The sequence below is a fragment of the Pempheris klunzingeri genome, chromosome 5 (genome assembly GCF_042242105.1).
Source record: "Pempheris klunzingeri isolate RE-2024b chromosome 5, fPemKlu1.hap1, whole genome shotgun sequence".
Taxonomy (NCBI): Eukaryota; Metazoa; Chordata; class Actinopteri; order Acropomatiformes; family Pempheridae; genus Pempheris; species Pempheris klunzingeri.
In genome coordinates this window covers 26,695,001-26,717,241 of record NC_092016.1, presented here as the reverse complement: position 1 = coordinate 26,717,241, position 22,241 = coordinate 26,695,001, and the positions used below count along the sequence as shown (strand labels likewise).

Below are 22,241 nucleotides of genomic sequence, written 5' to 3'. Positions count from 1 at the left end.
CTTGGACTCTTTCAAATCGGCTCTCAAAAGACACTTGTTCACCCAGGCCGTTGGCAGCTAATCTGTTGTTTTGTTTTGTCTTGTCTGTAAAGTGTCCTTGGGTCTTTTGAAAGGCGCTATATAAATTCAGGCTATTATTATTATTATTATTATATTATTATGTGCCTTACTGTAGAAACTGAACCTCAGTGCCTGCTGCAGGTCTTTTGCAATCACTCAAGGGTTTTGGCCACCAGCCTGATGGCAGCCAGCTGTTTCTGCCACGTCCATGTAGTGTTGCCAGTGTTGCTTTAGCATGGAATTGGCAAACTATGCTTCTAACAGTATCTCTAGGAACACTCAGTGCCTTTGCTATCTTTTTGTAACATTTTACCATTTGTGCAAGGCAATGATCTCCTCTCTTTACTTTTTGAACAATTTTCATGAGCTACTCATATTTCTAACAACCAAACATCACTGTGAACAAACTCCTAACCAGTCTCTTTATTAGTTGCATCTCAACCTTTTCAAATGCAGCAAGTGCACCACAGGTCATAAGACAAGAAGCTCCACAGAACTTGCTTCACCCTTTATCTGGTTGAAAGGTTGGCCAATCTGAAAATGGATTCTTGTGGGGTCACCCAGTGCTGTACAACCCTGCTGTTCTCACTATTCTGACACCAACAGAAGGAAGAACGACAAAAGAACTCAAAACTGGTTAGTATGATAATTGCCCCCATGTTACGCCCCAGCCAAGGGGAGAACCTGCCGCCTCATGAGTAAATGAGTAAAACTCCCCTCCTCCCAGCTCCCAGTGACCACCAGCAACAAAGTGTCACAGTCCTTTTAATATTCATTCAGGTTTTTGTAGCTTCAGGAACAATCTAAACTTGCCTAATCAAATAAAAGAACAAAAAGATAAACCATTAAGCTAACCCCTAACCAAACAACAGGAGAAAATCAAATGCTACCTTCCCTGTACCAAACCTGGGCTGCTATCGATAAATCCACTGTGCTGGCCGTGAAACAGAAAAATTAGACAGTGGCTTCATCTCAGTCCCACCCTTCTGTCAGTTTTTTCTTGGATCTATAATATTCTCTTAAATATATACTTAGATCTATACGGTATTATAGTCTATATATTCTATGGAGTAATGTCACCTTCATGATCAAAGTGACAAGGAGCAACATTTAGTCACAGAATAGCAAGCCAATCATAGAGACACATAGCTGCCTGTAGTACTCCTACAATACAGCATTATGGGGAGGGGGGGGGGGTGCTCCCACTCGGCCAAACCCCTTTGTTAAAAATTAACAAATCGCCTACTGGATACAGGAAAATGCTTTCAAAAAGGCCCAAAGCGCAATAAGATGAAGTCTTTTGGAAGCTGTAATATGTAACCCCCATGTTGGCAGAGCAGTCTGAGCTAAATGGCCAGGGCTTCTCCTGCAGCACTGAAGAGTAATCAGAAAAAAATCTGAGCTTGAAATGGAAATATAAGTGAAACGTGTCTTTCTTGCTATGTCCTCTCTTCCCTCCTGTCCTGAGTGGGATACTGATGAGGGCCATAATCTCAGCAGCTATGAATAATAAACATTGTTACATCATCAGCCAAAAGGAGATGAGGGACACAGATGGAGCTGGAATCAAAGGAGAATGTGTGACCACAGAGAGACAGACACAGGTTCACTGATGGCCAGTCGCTACAGGAACACTTCTGCTACTATCACTGCAGGCACTGTGGAGCTTGTTACAATGTGGGTTTCTTCCCATTTGATATACAGTCTGCAGCTTTGAAAGAAAATCATGCAATATGTCCAAGTGAAATTCTGACTTGTATATTTTGACACCATTAGTATCTGTTTATGAATTCAATCATAATTGAGCTGCAAATGTGTAAATTAAATTCATCATACAAAACAACTGTAACAGCTTCAAGGATAAGTCCAGGAATAGTCTCTATTTTTCTGCATGTCACCAATTAAAAGATCCAAACAGTGAATGTATGTGTCTTACAGCCTGATATATCTCCTGGCTCTTTGCTACAGCGCTCCGCTGTTGTCCAAAGTTAGTGAGCCTCACTGTTGCGCTGGCTGACATGTTCCTACATTGCTATGAAGACACACACTGTAGTTTATTTTGACCCAGTCCCACACACACTGTCTTGCTGTCCCACATACTCACTAGAGCACTATCATCCACTGCTGAAATAATCACCATGACATGCATTATTTCTAAGAATGTGTGATGTGTTTTTACAGATTTCCAGCAGGAACCATTATTTGGTTTGGGTCTTCACAGGATTTGTAAGATAACGTGATAAGATAAACATGTTCCAGTGAATGGTCAGCATGTAATGGTCGGCATCATACAAGGGAATCCACAGGTTTATCTAGTTTTGCATCCATCCCCCAGGAGGCTCTCTGGTGGACTGGTTGTAAAATGCCCCCCTTGCCAAACCATAATGTTTGAGGGCAATGGCAGTATGTATGGTGCTCAGACAGGTGTGGAAGCCATGCTGAACCCTTCACACTGCTACTACTACACTACTTCTATGTCTGCCACTGCATCTGCTACTACTGTTGCCCAAGCGGTCACATAGGTCGCAGCAGTATTAGTCATGTAAATGTATTGCTATCATGTCAGTAGTAGTATGTGAACATCTACTCCGACTGCTGCTGCTGTTGACAGCATTTATAATAACAATCAAAACAATACAGTGTTCAGTAACATGTTTACTGCACAATAATACATTCACACATTATTAATGCTATTTAGCATGAGCAGTGTAAACCTGGGGCATGTATAGAGGTAATGAAAAGATGAGATTAAAAGAGCAACAAGATGAAAAGAGAAGATGAAAGGTTCTGCTAAAGGTCTCCAGGGGGTACGCGGAGGGTTTGACGGGATTTACACCAGGAACATACTATACATTCAACTCCTGTCTCCTCCTCTGCTGTACTCCGAGCTTCTCCTGTGCCCTCCACTCTCATCCTCTTCCCTCCTGGTGTCTTCGTTCCACTTCTTCTCATCTGTCTTCTCCATTTTCTACTGTGCTTCTTCTTCTTTTTGCCCTCTGCTCCCTTTCTTTATTTATTTTCACAATTTCTTCCCATCATGCAATATTTTTACTTTTATAGCCAGAATTAACTACTATGGTAATATAAGCCAAAATGTGATGTCCACGCATGTGTACGCCAGGTCTTTAGAGGTTAAGACTTACATAGAAATGAATGTCAGATTCCAGCCCTCGCCAAACGAGTCAACACAGTGCTGATTAAGCCTGTCGCCAACAGGTAAATCAGTAAACCAGTTCTCTGGTGTCTGTAGCAACATTTCCACTCTCAGAGGAAGGATTACAGCCAAAAAGAAAGTAGTAAATGAATGAAAATGTAAATGAAAATAACAAAAAGGAAGGAGTAAAAAATTGAATTTCTTCCAGAAATGATGTATCAGTATAATGTTCACCAACAACACATTTCATTGATCCAGTATCATTCAGCGTTTTTACAGTTCTGTTAAGTCACTGGCAGTACCTGGTGAAGGTCGGGGAAAGAACAGGGTCTCTTTTTTTGATATAACAACAGCTGTAAGATCATTTAATACAAGAAACCAAAACCACAGAGAGAGTGGACGTGAACCATGGACTCTGGTGTCCCAGTTCTGTACTTTGTGGGCCCACCACCCACCCTGGCCTCCTCCCTGATACTCCAGCATAGTACATAAATGGACTATGTCTCTGAACATAGTCCAGGAAGCCATTTTCTTCGTCGCCACGACATGATTTTTAAAACCGTTTAGTAATATAGCAACGTCTTTCTGGAGACAGAACGTGTGCTCTAGGGGTGAACGCAGTATGCTCTGATGGATGGATGTTTTTCATAGCACCAGATTCTGGTGTGAATGTAGTGTTGGACAGATGGTGCTTACCCCAGACCTTTCTTCTTTACTGACACTTTGGTTCATGACATGTCATCTCAGAAACTAATAGAACATTTCCTCTGTCTGTCTGTCTGTCTTTCCTCTGGTGTGCAATCTCTCCAAGACGCATGAAGTGGCCATGTTTCAAAAGGATAAAAACTGTGTAATAATATCCTGAACCAGATAGTCATGTAATTAGCTAACAAGTGACTGTTGTGATCTTATTGACCTTGTACATGCCACCCTGAGGATGAACAGTCCAGTTCAGAGTAGACAGGAGGAAAAAGCCCCACAGCCCAGTGCTGTTCCACTGATACAGGAGAGCTTCTTTCTACGAAGCCAACGTCACTGAAGTATACAGCTAATCAATGCAAACACACACACACAGACATTCATGTCCATCTCTTGAGTTTCAAGCGTAACAGCGTATGAATGTGTACACACACACACACACTGGACCAGTGCCAACAGTGCAGAGCAGAATGAGACGTCACAGGACAGCAGAAGCAGTCACATGTATTTGTATCTGGTGTTACTGCCTCATTTCATAGCTCCTCCTGCTCTGTTTAATGATGTCACATCACTGTGTTCACATTAAAACATTAGAAGTTAAAAAGATGATTGCCTTTAGTTTCAGTTAGATGTTGAATACGATTCAGGTTAAGATTTTGGTTAACAGTGAATTCAAGTCAATGCAATACTGATAGCTGCACAAACGTGTGTGTGTGTGTGTGTGTGTGTGTGTGTGTGAGTGATGGCCTCTTAAACAGCTCTCATTAGGTTACCATCAAAGTCATCTCTTGCACTAATAGGCTGACTGTCACCATGGTAACTCTGAGACAGGTTGGCAATTGACTGTGTAAGGACCATAGAGGGAGGAGTTCAGTGAAGCATGCACGTCTTATATCAGGTGATTTTATTTTTGCACCCTCTGTGTGATGATTCTCAGTGTCAGTGCTCCACCACTTTAGCATTGCACTTCTGGAAAATCATTAAAATAGTGAAGATCTGGGAATTTTTCCTTCCAAAATGACTGTTGTCAGAATCGTTACTGACTCAGTTGACTAACACATTCATTGGATAAACTATAATCTCCACCACCTGCTGTTTGATTATCAGTTGACTGAGATTCACCTCATATGTTTAAGCACCTCGACAGTGATGTCACAGTGTACTTAACACCCTGCAGGTCACTGATTACCAGATCTGCAATAAGTAATCCTCAGCAGCACGTCTGTCCCTCCATGTATGACACACAGACAAGCATGGTGTAGCAGTACAGCCCTCATGATGCTGTTGACTAGAAGTTGTGTGACATAGCAGCAGTAACGGTGGGGAGCCGGTGATTAGGTCATCAGTTGGAACTTGAACGGGCATGTGGAGTGAAAGAAAGCCTCCTCTCCCATCAACCCTGTTTGGATTGGGTGATGGTGATGGGGATCATCTGCACTTAAAGGACATGCGGAATTGAAATGTATTCTGATCATTACTACTACATGAATAAAGTCACCTACCTTCACCCAGAAAATATGCATGTTTGCATGTATGAACTCTTACCTTCTTAATCTAAATGTAGTCATCCTGTGTGTGTGTGTGTGTGTGTGTGTGTGTGTGTCATTTGTCTGTTTCTGTCTGTTAGTGTGTCTATGTGTTCCTTTTCTTCCTCAGTGGTGATCATATTTGTAATTGAGTTGTAGGCTTTAATATGTCATATTTAATGCCTTTGACTGTGTCTCTATATCAGGGGGATGTATATGCACGTGAGTGAGTGTGTGTTTCAAAGTTAATTTAGTCTCCACAGATGCACCAAGCCTATTAAATTCTCTGTGTGTAAATAAGCTTGTGTTGGGTGAACTGTACAGAATCCTTCTGAAACAGTCATGAATTTTAATAACTCTTCTTTTCACTCCTTCTGTCAGTCAGTCGAGGCTTGTGTGTGTGTGTGTGTGTGTGTGTGTGTGTGTGTGTGTGTGTGTGTGTGTCAGGCAGTGGTGGTAGAAACCCCCTGTGGAGAGTCAGATTCAGAAAGAATTGCAGGCAGACAGAAACTGGTGATGATACAGTTTTCTGTCGTTGTTTTTCTCCAAATTGTCATTTAAAGTGCTGCAAAGAACTGTTTGAACTTTGACTTGATGCTGGCAGAGAAGGACAGAGGAGAAACCACAGCACTACACATGCCTTTATAATTCAGTGTATTTTTGTGAGCTTTTATACATTCATTTATTTTATTGATTCATTCATTTAGCATGTGCACTTAATATAGATTAAAGACATGCCCATATTGTGGTTTCAGTGAAAAATCTTCTCTTCTAAAACAAACACAAGCATTTTATTTTCATATTTCATATTTTCACATCTTTGTGGGAAGCAAATTAAATGCTGAACATTTTATTGAGTCATTATGAACTTTTTTGCGGCTTGTCTGATACATTATGGAACATTTCTTCTTTATTTTGATGTATATGGAAACATTCTTGCTTTTGTAGATTAGTTGTATATGAATGGGATGTCTCAGGGGTTAGAAACTGTAGTGTAGATTGTAGTGGCCCAAACAAATAATGTTGTACTAATGTTTCCCCTCCGGTCAGAGTGCACCAGGCCCACCAGGTCCATACAGTGTCACGCAGGTAAATATTTGAAGACAGTTTGCTTTCTCCACTGTGTAGACAGACTCATAGCTGGCTCCTATTAGCCTGCATTATATGGATGACTGCATTCATCGAGTCGGTTCTTCTGTTTGCACAGAGGCACATCCCCCCCCCCATGAACTAAACAGAACAAAACACATTTTTTCAAATGCTCAGAAATAATATCTAAATATACTGTTCTGTCTTCAAAACAGTCGACAGCAATGGTCTATATCATGATTAAATATATCACAAGCAATTAAAAAGGATGTTTAAGAAAGTAGGTCATATGTAATAATCGGCATGAAATCAGTTTCATATCTGTGTGCTGTAATTAAGATAATTCAACATTATTTATAAGAATGAGCCAGTATGAGAAATATGATGATGATGAACGAGGCAGCAACACACGCATCAGTGGAAAGATGCGTTTATGCAGAGATTCAGCTCCACATTTTTGGTCTTTTATTATATGTACATGACACTTAAGTACCTCTCTTTGTCACACACACACACACACACACACAGAGTGGAGGATATGCTAATAGCATACTCACAGTCTTGCCATCATCATGCACATCCATTTGTGGCTCTGTGATGATGTCTTATTAAGGCCACACTGAGCTGATGTGCTGCTGAACAAAGGACACAGCAGAGGAGAAGAGTCTGGAATTGTTTTAGCTCAGTAATACAGCTGCTCACAGCCGAGGCAGACGGGAGTGATACAAATGAAGCACCTCACAAGAGTCCATGTTGAATAATAAAATCAAATCTGGTTAAAAGCTTTCCATGGATCGATATAGATATAGATAGATATAGATATATCTATATCTATCTATATATATACAGCAGCACATCATCAACATGTCAGATGTATGTGCCAATGACTGAGTGATAAGCCTAATGGTCAGTGTCCCGTGCTTGGACAGGCGTGAGGGGGCAGTGTTGTATCCAAGAAAGAATAACCTCAGGGACGTGAAGAGACTCCAATGATAACTAAAGAAACAAAGAGTTGAAGCCGACCGACAACTTGGCAGTCACACATCTTTCTTCCCCTGTTTTTTATATATGTATTCAAAACCTCACTATACACTTTTGGAACAAAATTTGGCAGCAAATTCCTCCAGCACAGGAAGGCTGTTCTGTTCAATAAGCACACTGTGACTGTGACTGTGGCTGTGAAGTGTAGTTGAATTAAAAAAAAAAAAAAAGCTAATAAATGGACCTTGACTCAAAATTTCATTTGCATCAAACTACTATTTCTAGGGTCAGGAATCCTGGACCTCTGTGTGCTACGGGGAATAATTTAACCAACTGTACCTTAACACTTCCCGGCACATCATTGGTCAGTGCCTTCCCAAGCTGTTACATTTCATTCAAACCAAATGAAATGATTGTCAGCCCACGTGGAAGAGAGCGGCCCCTGAGCTCGGCCTCTGAGCGCAGCGAGCAGATAACGTTACGGTCCTGATGGCCGTTATCTCAGTTCTCATCACTGTTGTGGACTCGTCCTTCAGCAGTACTGTTATCAAGCAGCGTTCATGTGTTGGGGGGCTTTCGAGGAAAGCTGGAAGGGAGGGACACTTTCAAAATGGATGTACAGTGTACAGGATGTAAGGTGTTTGCCTCCCCTGCCCTAAATTAACAGTATTGCTGATCACCAAAATATTTTTTTAGTTTCTGTAATGGTTAACCACCAGTATGTGTAAGGTCTTTAATCAGAATGATGTATTTGAAATGATGGAAAAGGAATCTGGAGTAGAGGAACTGATGGACCGGCCAAGTCAAAGTCCAGACTTGAATCCTATCAAACAGATCTGGATTTCAAAAATAGATCACACACAGATTTAATCCAAAGCAAGTCTGTGGGAACAGCTGGGAACTATTTGGAGCTCAATAACAAAAGAGACGGTGGAAAAGTCCATGAAAACAATCAGGGCCAAAGGAGGTCAAACAAAATATTAAGATTTCTGGTTAAAATATGTGAATAAGGATTATTTAGTTGGTCCAGTTTGTTATTTGCCTAATAAATAATTATACAATGTTTAATTTGAAACAAGTTTTTGACAGATTTCTAAAATATTTGTGTTTTCTCGTTTTTATGACGGGTGGTCTGATACATTTGTTAAGCTCTGTATATTGTCCTCACAGGCCGGGCACTGGCTTGTGTTTTACTCACACTCACTATGCTTGCATAAAGGCGAGCTACCTCAGGCATTTTTATGATCTATTTTCTTCCAGCTCCATAAGCAGCACCATAAACACTCCTGTGTGGACGCAGACGGAGCACTGAAGCTGCTGCTCTGATAACATGCTGTTCACTGTAGTAGTGGTGTTGACCTGGTGTAAGGACCAGGACCGCTCTCCTGCCGCTGATGGAGACGATGTGTTCACTGTAAAACATGCACGGCCTGTAAAACATGCTCAAATAATCCCACTGACACTGTTTTTAAACAAAGCAGTCGACCTGTCATCGTGGTGCCACTCTTCCAGCATGAATAGGAGATACAGTATTTAACTGATGTCTGTAAACACAGAGACAGTCACAAGTCACAAACCAGATTAAAGTGCTTATTCAGTCAGATTATCTGAGGACTAATGGTAAAAATGGTAGATGGTCTGTATTTGTATATCTCCTTTCTAGTCATTTCAACTGCTCAAAGCACTTTTACATCACTTCCTCGTTCACCCATTCACACATCATTCATTCAGGAGGAATCTAAGATGGCAGTTATGTTTCACTACTTTGATTTTTCAGGAGGGTTGTCCCAGACAGCTTCATGCTGCACACCTCTGATAGAAAGAAATCAGACATGCAGATAAAGAAACACTTTGTCAAAAACAAAATGAAATATATATAGCTTGGTGAGTAAAAAGGGGGGAAACACAATAGCATTTTATGCTGAAATTGTCACATCACTTTACAGTATAGAAACATAACCCAATGATGTCATCTACATTACATCACATTTGTCTTGAGACTTTAAATTCGTCACAGAAAACCATGTGTTTTTTACAGTTAATGATGGGATTTGAAAGATGTGTCTATTAACCAGGCATGGGTGATCTAAAGAAGGACACTACTTAATTGCGTTATGGGTTAATGTAGGCTCCAGTGATTTAGAGGTTGACCCACACCAGGAACTAAAAGTCAGGATATCTCAGCCTCTGCTGCTGCAAAATGGAAACCTAGTTTTCATGGTCTGTCTCCTGTGCACCCCCCAGCTTTTAGTAGTATCCCTTTAATAGCATCACGACAGGGTTGAATAAAAATCTCACTCTTCTACTTTTCATACAGTAGCCCATAAACAAGCCCTTACTGTACAGTGGATAGAAAGAATAACTAAGGTAATGTATGGGTTAGCTTTACTGTATTAGACCGGCTAATATCATGTGAGTTCTTGAATTCTTGAATCCTTAATTTTGAATTCCTGAATTCTGAACTCTCTCTAATTAAAGAGTTTGGTCTAGACCTGCTCTTTAAGGAAAGAGTCTTGAGATAACGCTGTTGTGAATTGGTGCTATATAAATAAAGACTGACTGATTAAAGAGTGTTTCACACATTTACATTCATGCACAGTGCTCATGTGTGCACACTCACACACCTACACATGTACAAATACACACACCTCTGTAAACAAGATAAACACGCACACACAGTGCTCACAAACACACACACAGCCCCTGACCTTCTCATGGTCATGACTCATTTCCCTCATTGCTCATTCTGAATTGTAATCACACACACAGACACACACACACACACATTATGTTTCACTATCGTTGTGGGGACTTTGCATAGACACAATGTATACTGTTACTAAAAACACTTACCTGACCCTGACTCTGACTGATACACTGTCTATGGGAAGTCCCCACAAAGATAGCGAAATATACTCTGTGTGTGTGTGTGTGTGTGTGCGCGTGTGTGTGTGAGTGTGAGTGTTTTAAATACGAGGCTGTCCTTTTCTGCCTTATTGTAGTCAGGCTGACCTTTCCGAAGGACACCCTCTGCATGTAGAGAGGAAGTGAGTGTGAGGGGAAGGCAGTGAGCTCTGCTCTGGGACTTTTAGCTCCTATACACAGCCTACAGTGTGTGCCATTTAGTGGATGCTTTCATCCAAAGTGCCCTCCAATGCCACGAGTGTGTACATTTATAGCAATGGAGGGCAGAGGGAATCGCAGCTAGAGCATCAGTCTGCCTGCTGACCAGCTCCCTCTCATACCCTCCTCTCACCTGAGCAGCACTAAGGCAACACTAAAAAGATCGAGTTGGTTTTTATTCTTCACGTGCTCACCTTTGGGATGCTTCCAAATTTCTTTGTTTCTTAATTGAATTTGTTTAATGTAGTTTGTGATGGGAAGCTCTTGGGCACAGCATGGTGGAAGGCACACTGCTCAAATGTGAAGATCGGCTGCTTTTCTTTGTCGTGTACGGTAATAAACTGGCCCTCTTTGCGTTTTGAGCTGATCATCAGGCCGGTTGTCAGCATGTTTGTTGACAATGAAGAGATGATCAGGTTTTGTATGTTTTAGCGCTATAAGTTGTATTCTATTTACAAAATAGCTAAATATTTTCAAAATCATACACTAATGTTAAAGGAATCTTCCTTTTGTTTCCATTTCAGACGTCAAGAGTCAAAAACTGACCATTTACAGCAAGTAGTAAATCAAGTAGATTCTGTAGAAAAGGTTCTGCCAGAGCTCTTAAAGAGGACAACAAGGACTCTGCTGAGAGCTCATCAACAAACGCATACACAAACATTACATGTCAGGTAACTTACCAACACCAAAGGCTGAGCGCACGATGGGGTAGTGGAGGTTCTGGTTAAGGAGCTGCAGCAGGAAACGTTGTTGACCTGAATGTAACATGTTATAGTGGCTGTGCTGTACTCCTGTGTAAATATGCTTGTATGCTACAAATCAGCTGGTGAGTGACTTAGTAAGGGGAAAGCATCAATGAAACAGCTGATGCTAATCAGCCAGTTTGGATTGGCACAGAATATTCCTCTGACATTTCATGTATCGTCATCATCAGGTCAAACTTTGAATTTGCCCAATACTTTGCTTTATGACAAAAAACTGCTAGAAGCAGCAGGCTCAGCTGGGGCTATTACAGATGGTGAACATGCTGAACATCAGCATGTTAGCATTGTCAGTGGTTTAACTTCCCGCCTTGCTGCAGGGATGTAAAAATGAACTCCAGGAGCAAACAACACAGACACAGACATCCTGTCGGCTTCACTGCAGCTCCACAGTAACTGCTGTTCCAACACAGACACAGACAAACAAAATATGGACTGTGCTTTGGATGAACAGATAAAATGTAGGCCTATATGAAGAAAGCCAGGAGGAACATGGATTCTATGACTTTGTCTATGAAAGGAGACAAATATCCTGAGATGACTGGGTACATTTCACAGAGAGCAGAGGAGAGAGCAACTCCGGCATGACGTCACTGACAGTTTTGTTTTGTTGGGAGTCTTTGAAAAGTTTGAAAAGTTTTTCCTTATTGTCGAAACGGTGAAAAGGAATGCGCTGATTGGGTGCTTGCTTCAGGCTAGTGACGGTCCGCTGGGATATGTTTGTAGTTGAGTGACGTCAGAATAAAGGCGAGGTGTGTTTGGGTCGTTGGGTGTGTTTCTACTAAATATAAAATTTAATGTGCAACTTCACATTTTACAATCAGCTTACGGCTCATCAGCGGCAAAGTGGAACGAAGCCCACTGACAGCTGAGAGCTCAAAACAACAGTCGAACACGGCCACAACATGGTGTACTTTCTTTTAAAGATACAACTATCAAATATATCAAATGTCTAGTACAGCCGAATTAGTAATAACACTGAATATAGATGATCGATGAATAAATTCAGTATGTAAACGATATAATAATATCATAGTAACTGAGGGAAAGCGGAACGTCTTCGCCTCCATAGAAACTGTTGAACCACCTTCGCTATTGCTAAATTTGAGAATGACCCTGAAAATTTATTGTAATGTACAGTGGTGTGAAAAAGTATTTGCCCCCTTACAGATTTCTTCTGTTTTTGCTTTTTTGTCACACTTACGGTTCAGATCATCAAACAAATTTTAATATCACACAAAGATAATCTGAGTAAATACAAAAAGCAGTTTTTAAATGATTTTATTTATTAAAGGAAAAAAGCTATCCAAACCAACCTGGCGCTATGTGGAAAAAGTAATTGCCCCCTAAACCTAATAACTGGTTGTGCCACCCTTGGCGGCAACAACTGCAATCAAATGTTGAGCGTTGGCAATGAGTCTTTCACATCGCTGTGGGGGAATTTCAGCCCACTCTTCTTTGCAGAATTGTTTTAATTCAGCCACATTGGAGGGTTTTCGAGCATGAACGGCCTGTTTAAGGTCATGCCACAGCATCTCAATCGGATTTAAGTCCTGACTTTGACTAGGTCACTTTTTGAGCCCTTCAGAGGTGGACTTGCTGGTGTGCTTCAGATCATTGTCCTGCTGCATAACCCAAGTGCGCTTGTGCTCAAGGTCACGAACTGATGGCCGGACATTCTCCTTCAGGATTTTCTGGTAGAGAGCAGAATTCATGGTTCCATCAATTACGGCAAGTCGTCCAGGTCCTGAAGCAGCAAAGCAGCCCCAGACCATCACACTACCACCACCATGTCTGACTGTCGGTATGATCTTTTTCTGAAATGCTGTGTTAGTTTTACACCAGATGTAACGGGACGCACACCTTCCAAAAAGTTCCACTTTTGTCTTGTCAGTCCACAGAATATTTTCCCAAAAGTGTGGGGGATCATCAAGATGTTTTTTGGCAAGTGTGAGATGTGCCTTTGTGTTCTTTTTGGTCAGCAGTGGTTTTTGCCTTGGAACTCTCCCATGGAGGCCATTGTTGCATCATGACCTTAACTGAGGCAAGTGAGGCCTGCAGTGCTTTAGATGTTGTTCTGGGTTCTTTTGTGACCTCCTGGATGAGACGTCGATGCGCTCTTGGAGTCATTTTGGTCGGCCGGCCACTCCTGGGAAGGTTCACCACTGCTCCATTCGTGGATAATGGCTCTTACTGTGGTTCGCTGGAGTCCCAAAGCTTTTTAACCCTTTCTAGACTGATGGATGTCAATGACTATGTTTCTTGTCTGTTCTTGAATTGTTCTAGATCGGGGCATGATGTGTTGCATTTTGAGATCTTTCAGCCTACTTCATGTTGTCTATTTAAGTGATTTCTTGATTCTACAGCTCTGGCAGTAATCAGGCCTGGGTGTGGCTAGTGAAATTGAACTCAGCTTTCGAACATGTGGTTAATCACAGTTAATTCATGATTTAACAAGGGGGGGCAATTACTTTTTCCCATAGGGCCAGGTTGGTTTGGATAGCTTTTTTCCCTTAATTAATGAAATCATCATTTAAAAGCTGCTTTTTGTGTTTACTCAGGTTATCTTTGTGTGATATTAAAATTTGTTTGATGATCTGAAACATGTAAGTGTGACAATAAAACAAAAACAGAAGAAATCTGTAAGGGGGCAAATACTTTTTCACACCACTGTATGTATTGACATTTGTAGTGTACAGGATCTGTGCCCTGGGCCTTCAGGACCACACATACAAAACTAAGACAAAGTGCTTCTTGGCACAACCTCAAGAATAAATTGTGGGAGAAAGTGCAGGTCGCTTATTAAAACAGTGTGTGCAAATTAGTAAGTTACTTGCTAGCTTGCTAATTGTGAGTGCTGACATGCGCACCATGATGAGTGAGAAGCATGCTGCATGATTTGTTTGCTTAGTAGCTCTTCTCCATAAGACCGCCACGGTGGGACACAACAGCTACATAAGTCTAGAAGCCAGCATGTGTAGGAAACATCAAATCGTGTTTGGAGTAGTTTGGTCCCAGCGGTTTGGACTCATTAATCAAGACCACATGCATTTTACTCAAGACACCTACACATGGAAATACACTCACTCACACACTCAGAGACACATGGTGTAGGGACATTATGTAATTTGGGAATGGCAGTAATTGTCATCTTGTACTTGTTAGTTGCACTCACAGGTTTTTGCTTAAACACACATAAGGCTGTGGAAGTGAATTCCTGACTTTTGGAAGAGACTTTGGGTCGACTTACTTCAACCACATCACCACATGCACACCACATGCATTACATGACCCTGTTCGGGTCATGTAATGACAAATGAGCAAATTAATTTGTGGATGAAGGCACTGGAGTTAAGATAGCTTTGTAATATAGACATTAATCAAAAGTGAACATGCAGTCACACAGAAAATGATACGTTCTTACCTTTTGCTCAGTAGATCTCTATGTCGGTCATGTCAATCCAGGAGGTGATGAAACGAGTTTATTTCCCAACATATGAGTTATAATCCTTAAGGTTTTCACAGTATCAAACACCATTTTATTTCTGTTTATTTCCTGCATGTTTCGTGCTGATTGTTGTGATTGTGTGACGTGGAAGAAAAAAGTGGTGCATGTGCATATTTCACAATACTGGACAGTGAGTTCAGTCGAATGACAGAAGGACGATGCTGCTGAATGTCTTTTTTTATTAAAACAACATGATGCTGTGTTTCCTCTCTGTCTATACTCCGTACTTCTGACAGAGCAACTGCTCAACGTGTGATTGCTGTTCCCAGGGGTCCACACTCGTGTCATTTCAAATAGAAATCTGAGACCTGTATTATTAAAACTTACTCGCTGTAACAAGCAGCAAATTAGCGTCAAATCAACCAGGACTGAAATCTTCCATGGGCATGTTTAATGCAGTGCAATGTCTGTGAAACAAGGCAGAAAAAAGCTGAGCTCTTGAAAATGATACTTTGCTCACACGTCGTGTAAAGTGCCGCTCGGTGTGACCAGCTCTGTGTGTTCTATGTTTTTCAGTGAGAGTCAGAGAGAGAAGGACACCTTCACACTACACATGCAGGTTAACGGTCAGGGAGGACGTTCCCTCATACGGTATCACCACACTGGTCGCTCTTAGCTTCAGAATCTGATAAAACACTTACATCAGTGATCAAGTGTATTTGTTCAGCTGCCCACACACTGGGCTAGTTAATAAGAGGTTGTGTATGAAAAGGCCGTGGATCCATGAATGCATGATGATGGGTGACCGTGTTGTCCCGTGTTGATTCAAAGAGTGCAGACACTGAGAAGTTTCTCCTCCTCATGCCCGGAACACACGAGCTGAGTCTGGTCCATTACCCACTCACTCACTCAAGTCATCAATACAGCTCTAACTCCAGTTTAGCATGTTCTGTTGTTATAAGCATCCAACTGAAGAGTAATGGCTGCTCGTCTTGTCCAGCACTGCTCTCATGAGAGCATCAGGACAATCAGGTGTGCTGCACAATGTCCGAGTCAGACGCAGTCAAATGAACTTGGTTCCACGGACTGTGTGTGTGTGTGTGTGTGTGTGTGTGTGTGTGTTTATTATCTGTTCATCTCCTGTTGACTAAGTTTGAAGGTGACTGTGGAAAGAAACCATGCGTCTCTCTCTCTCTCTCTCTCTCTCTCTCTGTTGTTCTCCCACAAGTCTCTTTCTCATTCTCACCATCGGTCTCACCTCCTTCTACTCGTTTGTCTTCCTCTCCTCCTGCTTTTTTTGTCTTTCGCTTGCTGTGTTTCTATTTCTGTCCCTCTCTGTCTTCCTTCAGTCTGACTCCACTCTCTAACCTCTGAGCTGAAAAGGACGGCAATCAGTATCAACTGCTCTAATTGTGTGTCGCTAAACAAAACCCCCAATGACAAGGAGAAAATATAGCATCCCCCTCTGAATGAAGAAGTGTGTCAGTGCATGTGTGTGTGTTTTTCATGTCTGTAACTTTTTACAACAGATCTGTTCACCTGTAAAATGAGAAATGATTCATTTAGTCAAATTCATTCCATGACCCACTAAGTTATTTATCATCACAGGTAAAGTGATGATAGAGATGTGTACATAGTAGACTTTCTGTCTTTGGTTGCTAACTTCTCTTCTTAGCCTGTTGACCTAAAATCAGAACACAGTTATTTTGTGATCACAAATTAATTCTGTAATTATCTTGTCATGATGCGCGTGTAAGTCATGATCACAAGAAATCAGAAGTAGTTAGTGTTGTGGAAAGATGAGAGGTTGATGAAGGATCATGGAGGCCGACACATAGACACACGGGAGACCCAGATGGCTTACGTTGTGGTAAAGTTTACTGATCAGGAGAAGTGACATCAGCAGAGCAGCAGTTCATGCAAGCAGTGCCAACATCAATTCTGAGGATCCTCTGCTTCCGTTAGGTATATATTGTCCAGATTACAGGCCAATACGAAGACAGCTAGTCTGCTCAGTATTGTCAACAATAAACAGAGCTCAACCTTGACTAGTACAGAGAGCTCCAGTATATCTTGTAGTGTCTGTCCGTCGGAAAGCCATATTAGGCCAAGATAAGGCCTTAACATGGAGACAGGACTCAGACCTGTGGAGGGTAAAGTGACCTACACTTTAACCTATGGCATAATTTAGGGTGTCGTCAGCTTATGGCTGAAAGGAGACATCTTCTCTAGGGGAAAGGACAATTTTCCCTCACAGTTAGGAATCTTCAAAGTTTGAAATCAGACCAACAGTTGAAGTGATTAGTATCCTAGTGAGCGCTGCAGGAGTTGTTGTGTATCAGTGCACTTTCAAATGCAACATGATGTTCCTGAAAAAATCTAGAGGAAACAAGATCTTCCAAAGAGCAATGATTAAATCAGCATCACTTGTGACACGAGGAGCTCAGCAGTGTGTGCCAGTGGAGGACGTGGGGTCATTCCATATTCACTTCAACTGGAGTCTGTGTAATGTAATAAAACTATCACGTCAAGTGTGAAATATAATGTTTATCAGCACAGTTTAGTGACACACACACACACACACACACACACACACACACACAGGAGGCCTTGGTAATCTCAGTATTGATAATAATGAGGTGATTTGGATTCCAGTGGGTGTCTCGTCCCTCCAGTCAACCAGCCATAGCACCTCTTCATGGTTGGCTTTACGTTGCCATGGAGACGGACACCTGTGTTAGTGTTGTGCGTTATTGCGACCCAGAGGGGTTTACGAGGGAAATGAGTCATGGCCATGTTGAGTTCAAACACTGTTGTGTGTGTGTTTTTTGGAGCTGCTGTGTGTGTGTGTGTGTGTGTGTGTGTGTGTGTGTGAGTGTGTGTGTGTATGTCAGCATCGGATTCTCTCCAGGGAACAGTTTGTGTGTGTACAGGCATGTGTGCAGGTGTATGTAATGAAAACTCCTCCTCTTCTTGTCTCTATAAATCCTCCTGATAGTGACACAGAAACCTTATACTTCTAATCTGACAATCTCCAGATGTTCAGTGATATCAAAGTGTGTCTGTAGTATAACTGACGGAGCAGCATATTCAATTTCCAATTCTAATCCTCATCCTATCTAAATGGTTATGAGAGGCTTGTAGGCTATCTATCTATCCATCTATCTAATCTTATCTATCGTTGTGGGGACGGAAGAGGAACACAGTGTATACAGGAAGAGACATCCGGACATTGACACTTTTCTTCCGTCACATCGTCTCATTTCTGTGTCTCTTTCTCATCCTCTCCCTCAGAAACCTGTCCAGAAACAGCAGGCTGACCACACTGTCCTGGCAGATCTTTGAACACCTGCAGCTCTTCGAACTGTAAGTTGACCACAATATTTCCGCTACAGCTGACACATCGTGCCGACACTGTTCTCCCTTCACGTTGCCTGCACAATCAAAATAAAACGTCCTGTATCTGGTTACAACAAAAGGGTCCTCGTTGCCCTTTTCATTAGGCCTGGGTCAGTCTAGTAACCAGCAGCTCGTCATCAGTCTGAAAATGGCAACAGTGATTGTTTCATTGCTGGGGGTCAAATCAACCAGTGCTTACGTAGGCGACCTCTGTGGCGGTAGTAGTTATGGCGGCAACAAAGGAGGAAGTTAGATATAAAGAGTCCATGTAGGGACGAGGACAGGAACTGGCACTCAGGAGACGGCTCCTCATTTCCTGCGTGACACCAAATGTGAATGTTGACTTATTTTAAGTGAAGTAACATACGTAACATAATTTACATCTTGCATCAGTCCTATCTGTTTCCGTATCCAACATACTTAGTTCATACTTAAGTTCATACTCATATTTGGAGGTCCTCTTAGAACAGGCTTACATGGTTTAATATTCAAAAACCACATTCTTTTTCTCATAGCAAGCAGCTGGAACAGAGACAATCTGCTGCTTCGCTTTTGCATCTGACATCTTCATGTTAACGTGAAGTGATGTTAGTGAGAAAAAGAACAATGGCAGACAGTGAGGCGGAGTCAATCTCCCTATGACATCATAAAGGGAGTCAAATCTAAACAGCACGTTTTAGAGGAACAGAGACAATCAGGACGGTCTTCACTCACAGTTTGGTGGTCCGTGGGCACATCAGGGACATGAAGACGTGCATTTTGCATATTATGGGACCTTTAAATGATGTTATGTTATGATGTAATGTTACTTGAGTTATTTGCTTGAGTGTGGTTGCTCACATACGTCGTGGGAGTCACTGGAAATGGACCTATTCTGTTTCTCTATGAGGATTTGTTGTAAGGTGGCTGGTCTACTGTCCGATATCTGTATGATGTTTGATTATTTGGAAGAGTTCACCACCTGAAAATGTTTCAAAGGTAGCACGTGTGAATGAAGATTTGCAGATTTAAGATGAAAACTAGACTTTCCAGTGTCTTTAAAACCTTTTTGTGAGAGTGAATAGAGTAGTGCTGCAGGAAATCACAGCTGGAATGGTGACCTGTATGTTTTTTTTTTTAGGAACTTTCATTGGTTGCACCAACCACACTTGTAATTACCATTAGGCAAGAGGGGCTGTGAGTAAAAGACTTATGTCACATTTAATCAAGAGCTCTCATATATTAGCACGGAGTCTGAAGAAGTTCATTGGAGGCTTTCTTTACTGCTGGATCAGTAGATGGCTGATCTAAAGTCAGAGCCAAGCATGGAGATTCAGTTCCAAAGAGGTGGACAAGAGCAGACAATCATACTGCAGTGTCGTCACATCCGCTCCATCATTTTCAAGACCCTTGTGGGAAAGTGAAAAAGAAGTTGGAAGACAGTCACCACTTGAAGACTTTGGGAAAACAGGATCAGGATATCCGCACATGTGACTGAGCTCTGTGACTTTCCAACACGAAACATCTGTAACAGTCATTTCAAGCAGGTAGGCGTGTTGACTAATCCATCCATGGATATTCCTGTATATGTAGACTGCAGAGGTGCGCAATCTCCTGTTGCCTTTATGCCATGTGAGAGTGTGTATGCATGTATCAACAGGGTGACATCAAATAGTCCTGTTCCTTTCACTGTGACATCAGTTTTTAGTAGGAATATGTTACACAAAGTAACCCCTGAGCAGTAGTACTGCTGAGTCAGCATGTCATTACAGTAATTATACCTATGATAACTACTGTACTCTTATGTTCAGGGGAATATTGTGAGTCCTCACATCTAAGATTAAAATATAAAGGAGGAGGGGTCCTTACGTGTCTCCAGCGGGAGCAGTCATCCCCCGTTAGGTAACATGCTTCTCTTCATTTCCATTTCAAAGCTTCCAGGGAAAGGCTTTGTTGTTCTTTTCCTCTAGTGATTGCTCTGTCCTTGTTTCCAAGTCTTTGAGATAATGCTGCTGTTGCTATTTGAAACTTTTGGTATCATAAAGAAACTCACATACGTTCACATTTGTGAGTTTGTAGAGCCATTCCAGTCATTCTGGTTTCATTGAAAGGTAACACAGCTGCTGCTGTTTTACCACAGCCACGCTGTAAAAAGGTTACTGTACATTTTATAGTAACTTACTGGCAGATGGATGCCAGTAAGTTATTGTAATTCCATTTACAGTAATGTATCACTAGTGCAATTTTGTTCTCAGCATCATATTACGTCATTTTATTTGCAGTATTATTAGATCTTCAATTACAGTTTAGTTTAAATTACTTTAAACTAATTCCGTTAACTGTTTTACTGATAATTTGTTAGCAATATCTTCCTCTAAAAAACAAATCTAATTGTAGCATAGCACTGCAGACCATGATTTATTTTTTTCAGCCAAAGAAATCACATTTGCCAATGAACGTGTGTCCTTAACATCTGTTTTAAGTGTAGAATTTTTACTTGTTAAAAATTTTACACAATTTAGTCCGTTTAAAGTGGACTGCGCGCGCACACACACACACACACACACACACAATGTCTACTAAATCCACAAGGAGCTAACATGCTGATCTTGCCATGTTCACCATCTTAATGTAGTGTACCAACATTAAAGAAAACATAAAATAAAATAAATAAATAAAATCTATTGTAGCCTATGGCCAGCCTGTGGGTAAGATATTCCATCCCATAATATGGCTAATGACGAACAACAACAGGTAACAACGAGGCGAGAGAGCTTAAAGGCAGTGTGGTACTGACTTCATTATGACAGGTGAGATAAGATGAGATGGACTTTATTGATCCCCCATCGGGGGAAGTTCATATGTTGCAGCAGCGAATAGAAAAAGTAAGCAATAGTAGTGTTACAGCCGTCCTGGGGGAAACCTGGGCGCAACACAAGGGAGATGACTCCCCTCTTTCCCCGCTCCCAAGGATGACCCCTGCCACAGCAGATGCAATACAAACAGAGTGGCTTCATTAGCAAGTAGCTTCAGGGTGAGATCAGGCCAACACAATAAACAAAACATCTAATTAAATACATCAACTAAATTACATAACCGAAGAAAGTAAAATGACCTATCTCCCTAACAGGAAAACAAGAGAAAAAGGAAAAGGCTTCTCATCCCTACAACCACCTTGTACTACTCTAAATGCACAGTGAATCAACAACTCGAGAATTGGCACAGCAGGGTCCCGTTGAGGAAGGAAGGAAAAAGGAGTGGAGATGGTCTCAACAGGTATCCCTCTTAAGGTGGACGCCATCGGGTCCTCAGCCAATCCGGAACCACCACCTGCAACTCAGACACCAGGCAAGCGGGGCAAAAGCTCCACCTTCAGGCAGGGAGGAAACACAACAGAAAATGATCCCAAAAACCATTATGAACTGGGTCATAACAGTAGAAAAATAAGCAATAGTAGATAAATATATATTGTAATAATACATGTGTACACTATGTAAGCACACACGGTGTGCAGCATGTTGATATGGTTGTTGAGTATGGTGAAATGAAAAATAAATAAACAATTATTGCACATGAAAAATGAGTTGCACAGACATAAATGTACAGTATGGAGGTGTTTTGAATGGAAAACAGTACAAATCAGCTACCATGTAGTGACTACAGACTGATGAGACGGGTGAGAGGGGTTGTCCATGATGGACTTGAGTTTTGTTAGTGTCCTCCTCTCACCACCTCCTCTATGGAGTCCAGGGAGCAGTCCAGGACAGAAGCGGCCCTCCTGACCAGCCTGTTCAGTCTCTTTCTGTCCCTCTCCGTGCTCCCTCCTCCCCAGCAGACCGCTGCATAGAGGACTGCAGACGCCACCACAGAGTCATAAAAAGTCCTGAGCAGAGTCCTGCACCCTCCAAAGGACCTCAGTCTCGCCAACTCAAAGTCCCGCTGAATTTTTTCCTCTGCAAACACGCTCTAAAGAGCCTGGACCTCGTCGTCCGTCCACTTCTCGCAGCTTCTCTTCTTTTGCT

General features: G+C 41.7%; 1 protein-coding gene across 1 annotated transcript in view; it reads left to right on the top strand.

The window, feature by feature from the left end:
• LOC139201027 (NT-3 growth factor receptor-like) overlaps positions 1-22,241 on the top strand; it is a 141,241-nt gene that overhangs the window by 9,794 nt on the left and 109,206 nt on the right. The window contains exon 3 of the mRNA XM_070830234.1: positions 18,136-18,207. Within this exon, the coding sequence (XP_070686335.1) occupies positions 18,136-18,207 (72 nt within the window). The remainder of the gene's footprint in view (positions 1-18,135; positions 18,208-22,241) is intronic.